Raw genomic sequence first — 7,732 nt, 5'->3', positions numbered from 1 at the left:
TCTTCCGACGCAGGAGGAATGACAGACGGTAATGACGTATGCAAGCCTGCACACACACACACACAGGCACAGGACACATACAGCTACCTCAATGAGAGAGAATGTTTGTTTTGCATTGATTACATATGTCAGTGCACAGCCAGCCCAAAGCCTCAACATCTCTCCCCAGTCAAAGCAGAAATACAGGCTTCACACCTCATTTCAGAGAGGAAAAAATACTGAGGAAACAATTCAAGGTTTTTCCATGTTTAATAGGTCACTCGGCAAAAGTTAAGCCAGTTATTCAGTCATCCATATTTGCCTACAGTGCTCAAGCTTTCATTCTTTTCGTTTATTTTTCTTGCTTCTGCAGCATTTAACCGGTCCTTCTGTCTCAAAAGTCCAAACTCACCACACTTTGTACTGGTACACTTGCTCTAATTGTACTACTGAAATCTAATTTCACCCAAGTCTGACTTTCATTGAAACCAGGTCCTTAAAAGTTTTTTTTTAAAAAAAACTCGCTCTCTCGTTCTCTCACTCCCTGCCCTGATGTCACTGGGAAACTGTTCTTCAGTTGCTAAGAGACAGGAAAAGAGAAAATATTTGGGTTGTATTTGTGGTTAAAAGGAGGAAATTTTAGCTATACCAAATGGACAAAAGCACTTTCATTCTTGTTTTTAAGCGCAGAGAATAAATGGTTCTGGCCAGAGCTATTGTATTTACATGCAATGGGCACAGAAAAGAACAGAAAAATGTCGAAATGAACCAAAAGCATTTTGCTTAGGTTTCATTCAGCCCATTTGTTTTGTGAACTGGAAATGTTATAAAGAGACCATCCTGTTTTCTTGTACATTCTGCTTCCAGTCACACTTTGTCAGTACATTACAGCTTATATTTGTGCACTAACTAAATGCCAAGATTTACGTGTGTGTCTTTGTGTGTATACGTACATGTCTGGTGTGTGCACATTTCTGTGTATCATGAAATTTACTTTCTACCTACTTGATTGGTGGGTACCTGCTACAGATGTCTCACCAGGCTACATTGTGGAACTAGCAATAGTACTGTATTAGTATTCATCTCCTATGCGGCTGTTATGGTGTAGCATACAACCTGAGAAAGACTATAATGTGGGTGTTAATTAAAACATTTTTTCCACATGTTGAAAAGTTAGTAAGGGAGGGCTGAATGCTGTCACAGCAGGTAGTTAGGAAGGCTTTTTATACACTAGCAAAGACCCAAGAATAATATAAATGTGATGTGAATCAGTCAACATGGCCACTCAGTCTGGCCAAGGTTGGATTGGGTATAAAAGGCTCTGTATACGAGTGAAAATACATTATTGTGTTAAGAGAATTCACACAGAAAATGGCCTCCACAACTGTCATTACTCCAAACTGTCCTTCATAAAGCTTAATGTGGTCATTCATCACATACATTAACTTCATGTTTGTCTATAAAACACGCTAATCCTCTTACATTGGTATTGTCACAACACACCCAGCAGCCTGGTGCAATACATTTCCACTGTAATGAGAAACCACACATACAGTATAATGTTGTACTTGTGTTATATTTTGTGCTGCACTGTAAACACAGCTGGGTGAAAGAAAAGAAAAAGTCCATCTTGTTGGAGGCAGTTGATGAAATTTTGAAAAAAAATTGATCCTTGACTATATGTGCAAGGCATGAGAGTTGAGGGTTGTATTGAATAAAGCACAAGACAGAGTGAGACTGTGAGATTGAGAAAAGGAAAAGCGTAGGCTGGCTGTGGCAGGAAGGAAAAGAAAGGGGAGGTAGCACATGTGTTTCTACTTTAGTAGGCACGTCAAGCAGGGCTGAAATTAGTTGTGATTTACTGGAATGTGCTGCTCCAAACACAAAAGGGGTAAGAGAAGGAACTAATATGTTTGCTCTTCATCCCTGGTTTCTCTTTCTAAAAGACTATGTTAATTATTGAGGGGCTTTTACACATCTAGACTTTATTATGACTTCTAAGAAGTGCACTTTTCATCTGAAGAAAGACGATTCAACGCCAAACGCCGTCTTCCTCCTCAAGTCCATCCACGTTCCACACAGTTATAAAGTAAAAAAAAAAAAAAGTGTTGAAGTACATTTAAATCTTAAAAGGATTTGTCCAGCACTAAATGTCACCACATGAAACCACGTACATGATCTATTCTGTGATCAAGATGATACGCTGCCTGCATTTATGCACCTGAAAAGTAAACAGCATGAGTAAGATGCATAAAACTGTGTAGATGCACACACACAGAGACAGACATATGCATGCTTTGTGAATGCATGGCTCATAAGGAAACAGACTATACAATGTGCTTCACAGTTGATAAAATGTAAACATTAACAAGAAACGATGGCTCAAAAGTAGATGAACTTATGCACAATTGTTTGATATTAGGTTTATCAACAAGCCTTTGAAATGTACTGCTACAGACGGCAAAAATAACACCAGTCAAATTATGTTCCTCCATCTCCTCCTTGTCATATCACCTGAAGCTGTCTCCTGGTCTGAAGCACATTCTTATTTCATAAATGCAGGTTTATTTGTGGGAAAGTGCACGTACGTGAGTGCACACAGTTTTGTACATCTGGCTCCTGGTCTGCTTGTTTTTTAAGCACCCACTATGAACCACCTGCTTTTCAGCTTTTATCTTCCACAGTGACCAACATGTTGACTGTCATGCTGACTTTTGATTTAGAATTTTAAGACATAAAAAAAAAAAAACTGCGAAGAATAATGTAGATACTCAGTCAAAACCCGCCCACAGTCCATTAAATGAGTGTGCTGTGGCCTGTATGAGGCTTTGGCCAGGTTATTGACTGTCTGGCATGCAGGCCGCCCCCTCGGGCCGATCGATTCTCTAGTCTGGGTCAAACCCAATGGGTCCACAAGTTCTCAATCCACATACACATGATCGATCATCAGTATCCCACCTCCTCCTATGATCATATCTGCCAGTTCATTTCATCTTTTTAGTTCCCATAGCATTCTTCACTTCCTGTGCTTGTATGCTTGTTGTTTGAATATCAAACACTCAGTTGCCAGTTTATTAGGTACACCAAGCCAAAATAAATACAGTCTAATACAGTAGTCCTGCAAGATCATCCCTAATGATGGCTTTTGTTCAGAGATTTGTTGGCTTGCATTAGTTTTAGCTTGCTTTACTGAATAAACAGCTCACTGAGTGTAATAATCAACATTTAGGTTTTTTTTTTTTTTGTTTCCCCCTCTTGCTTGCCCCCTTCCATATCTCCTATAATCTCGTCTTCTCTTTCACGCAATCTAAAAAATTTTCCTTCTGTTTTCCACAAATTGTTCTGCTACTTTACTCCACTCCTCATCTCTTCCTCATCCTCCGCCGTCCTTTCAATCACTTGCATTGTGGCACACTGTCCTCTCCTGCTTGTAGAGTGGTTGAACAGTTCACCCGAGGCCAGTTAACCGTACATCTGCCTAATGGCCCTGAGGGAAAGCGGCAAGTCTCAGCCAGGTCAGTGACACAATAAGCCAGATCCTGAGCATAGAACAGGACCTGAATACATTCTCAAAATTTGACACACTGTAAATTACATTCGATTTGTTGTCCTTAACAAAGCCTCAGCATCCAAAGGTCAGTCAATAATTGATAAGACAAGAATAAAATGTTTCTCTCTTTTTTCCCCCCATCAAACACTCCAGTGGTTTAAAATATTAAAAAAAAATAGATGGAATTAAACAAAACTGTTTGAAAAAGGAAAGACCTAACCAGGCAACAAACAATAATTTGATTAATACCTTACTTTAAACAGACTCATCATCTCAACCAGGAGGGGAAAAAAGGTTTTCATTTGATTACATGGTTAATCACACCGGGGACAAATCTGAGTAACCAAATATTGTGAGATGAAATTACATCAGCAGCCCCATCATTTATCCTTAATGCAAACATCTCCCTGGCAGTAATGTGACTGATGGATGGTCCATCTGAGCAACACCCAAGCAAACGGTCATTAAATATTATTAACATTCTATTACTGTCTCACTTTCACCTCTGGGCATCAGCAGTAGATCAGGATAAGGCTGAGCCTAAACTAACAGCCACTGTAGAGATCAGGTTAATCATCAGAATGTGTGTGCTTCAGAAAGAGGGAGGGTGTCTCTGAGCCATCTACAGCTTTGCAAAAGTTTGAGAAATCTCACTCGCTACTAGTCATATTAAATGAGACAAAATGAAAATTCCTGTCAATGTTAAGCTGTTAGATTGTATTTTATAACTTTTAAAACTGGCTTCAAAACCATGATAGGCAGCGGTGTAGTAATTAAAGGTTTGCTGTTAAAAAGAAAAGAGAGACCTGGGAGGAAGCTGATGGGAGGATATACTGCAACGTGTAGGGCTTAGCCATGTGACAGGAAGGTGTATCAGGCTGATGTGGAATTATCTTTGCAAATATACTCCACATTTTTCTTAGTGTTCAAGTCACGGTGGAGGAGACAGTCAGAGGATGAACTGTTTTCTAACCTCCCCAAGAGAGTGGAGCAGGGAGGCCGGGCAAAATGTACCAAATTAACACACACACACACACACACTTATTTAGTCAGTGAAAACACACACTACATTGTCGATGTCCAAAAGAGAGACAGGCTCAGTTTGCTATAATGTTAGAAAAACAGAGCCAGCAAATCGTCATGTTTGCAAACCTGGAACCATCAAGTGTGTGACATTTTTACTAGAAAAATAAGCATCAATTTAGCCTTTTAAATAGTTAAAATTAGTTACCACTTCATTTTCTGTCAGCGGACTAATCAGCTGGGCAATAGGTCAGCTTACTGTAAGAGTTGTTCCTGTACATGGACGTTGACAGCTTGTACAGTTGTGTCCATCTCACCCAGGCTTGTTGCCATTTTGCTGCAGACATTTTTCATGAAGTTAGTCCCTACTCTTGAAAGTGCCAAAATATTTGATTGCCATACTTAACGATTCATTTGTTGGTGCCCAGGTAATGAGGAAACAAAAGGACCTACACCATGCCGCTCATGTTTTAAGCTCAAAGAACATTTCCAAGGTTTTTCTTATGTTCTGATATTTTGTGTGGAATGAGCTTTTGTACAAAAGGAGGTTTGCTATCAAAATGCTTTTTGACAAGGTAAGACAGTTCATGCCCTTTTGTTCCGCAGCCTCAAAAATGTCTGGCTTGTTCATTCATTTGTCTTGTTTTGGTCTTAATAAAAGGTATTGAATGTTTGCTAACTTACACAACAAAATGTTGTAATGATAAAACCCACGTTAGTTTTGGCACTGATGAACTCGTGCATGCTTTTAGGAAAATTGTTTTTCAGTCCTGATCAATTCCAATCTCCTACATGGCTTACACAGCTCAATGATGCCACAAGTCCTTTGCGTTTATTTTTATTAATTTTAGTGTTTGTATTGTCTGTCTGACAAAGAATCCTTGTTTTTAAGTATTCAAAGAGCGAGAAAAGCACGAGGTAGATTGCAAGGAGCTCTGGTGTGTTTGACCCCACTGTTTTGTCACCAAGTACGTATGTAAACAATGATTTTTCAGGCCTCAGAAGCATCATGATTGTAGCTAACCCTGCAAACTGTTTATGTACACACCCAATATGATTGTGTGCTATATGCCAAGCTAATTTAATTATTTTAGGACTTAAAAATATGCTTTTAGATGTTTTACTAAATTGTCAGTCTCATCCTCTGGGGATTTAATAGTGGTGCACAGTACCAAGAAACTAGTTTGTGTGTCTGTGTACATGCAGGGCTGTGGCTTAAGATTATTTTCGTATTAATATGCTACTTGTTTTTAAATCTGTTTTAATTAATGCACTAATTTGTTTAAATAAAATGCCAAAAAGTTAAAAAAGATTCATCTCCATGATAATTTCCCACCATCTAAGGTTATGTGTTTCTTGTTTTGCTCTTCAATTTACTATCACAGAAAGAAAAGCATCAAATTCTCATATTTTAAAAAAGTCAGAAACAGAAAATGTGTTTGCTTCCAATATGCCAGTTTTTCGATTATCAGAATAGTTGCAGATCAGTTTGTAGTTAATTGACTAATAAACTAATATTTGTAGCAGAGGCAGACAAAGGTCAACATTAAACATAACTAGGTACTAGAATTACTAAAATTCAGACAAATGCTGTAGCTGGCTACTGATTTCAGACATAAAAGCTGAATTTATTTCTGCAGTTTTGGATGGTTAGTATCACATGCTGTGGCTTTTTTAGCAGCTTCACAGTAACCAAAGAGCTTGATTCAACGTTGGTGTCATTTTGGAGGCTTTGGTTTGTATTGCATTATTGCAGACTCTATTGAGGGCATGGGCTGAATAACAGAAATGCATTTCTGTTTAATACAGTGACCTTCATGAAAGCAGGCTTTATTGAAAGACTGTTGCTGTAGACAATAGTTTTAGTGAGGTGTACCTAATAAACTGGTAGCTCAGTGTATTTCATGGTGTGAAAAGCACTGTGTTGGCTGTATCTGAGCAAAGGTGTGCTAGCTGTTGCCTGTTGAGTGTGTGTTTCCTCACAGGGCTGAGACAGATAATGGGTTGCCTCCTCGGTGTCAGGGCAACTAATCCTCTGGACCATATGTCAGTGGCTTGTCTAGTCCAGGACCACTGCAGCAAAAGGATAGAGCTATGCAGAACAGGAAAAAGCAGACACACTGTGCAGCCGCATGTAAGCAGGCACTGGGCTTTTGCTTTTATAGTTGATTAAAGACTACATCAGTAGATGTCACAGTAATATTTACAGAAGACAACTGGTGAGTCAACTGTGACATCATACAGAGTCAAATGAACAGAAAAGAGCATTTTATGCAAGTAACAAGTTCAAAGGAGATTTGAGGAGGGGCTGAGAAGAGGTTTTAGGCCATCACGGTCTTAGTGTGACACAAGGGGTTGAAGCAAGGGGTTCAAGGTGTTTGCATCACGGTGAAGCTAAGTGAAACCTGGTGTTCGCATCACGGTGAAGCTAAGTGAAACCTGCTCTCATTCCAGGAGACAGCAACGGCCTCAGGGAGGAGGTGGTGCCAGTGGACCAAAGAACCTGGCTCAGCAGATACTGCAACAGTCACTGCAGAACCAGAGAGATCAAACCCAACAGCAGTCTCCAAACCAACAGCAGCAGAATTTAACAGAACTGGGAGATAACAGAAATAGCAGTGCTGGCCGGCCACCTAACCAGTACCAAGGAGGACATGGGCAGCGCCAAGGAGGACCCCCACACCATGGATACAGCCAGAACCGGCGTTGGCACCACAATCAGAAAGTTCAGGGGCACAGACAGACAAACTCTGTAGGTGACAAAGGAGTGTCAGCAAGAACAACCAAAGACAGACAGACTGAGAATGTAAAACCCGCCGACAAAGAAATCAGACTGCCTCAAGACTGCAGCAGCGGGACTCCCAATGAATCACCCAAATCTGAGTCAACACCCAAGATAAAAGCTCTCATGGATCTGACATTTAATAAGGAATCTCCCAAATCACCAGGAAGTGGAAAGGCTAGTGAGAGCCACTCGGATCAGCCCAAAATCAGCTTACTGCAGTCGTCGAAGGAAAGGCTGAAGAGGAGACTAAAGGACAAGGTATGGAAAACTGCTTAGAGCCTGTCAGTCAGTATCAAGGCAATCCTCACTAGTGTGTACACACCGCATGTGCAGTGGTACACAGAAATCATTTAGCTCACATCAACAGTTTTTTAATAAATACAAATATATTTTTA

At 40.0% G+C, this 7,732-nt stretch overlaps 1 protein-coding gene across 1 annotated transcript in view; it reads left to right on the top strand.

The window, feature by feature from the left end:
* ctif (CBP80/20-dependent translation initiation factor) overlaps window positions 1-7,732 on the top strand; it is a 48,922-nt gene that overhangs the window by 27,660 nt on the left and 13,530 nt on the right. The window contains exons 9-11 of the mRNA XM_020600838.1: window positions 9-28; window positions 3,414-3,494; window positions 7,007-7,595. Of these exons, the coding sequence (XP_020456494.1) occupies window positions 9-28; window positions 3,414-3,494; window positions 7,007-7,595 (690 nt within the window). The remainder of the gene's footprint in view (window positions 1-8; window positions 29-3,413; window positions 3,495-7,006; window positions 7,596-7,732) is intronic.

Source organism: Monopterus albus, unplaced genomic scaffold (genome assembly GCF_001952655.1).
Source record: "Monopterus albus unplaced genomic scaffold, M_albus_1.0 scaffold49.1, whole genome shotgun sequence".
In the NCBI taxonomy this organism is placed as follows: domain Eukaryota; kingdom Metazoa; phylum Chordata; class Actinopteri; order Synbranchiformes; family Synbranchidae; genus Monopterus; species Monopterus albus.
Note: the sequence above shows the minus strand (reverse complement) of the source record. Positions and strands in the feature narration are given on the sequence as shown.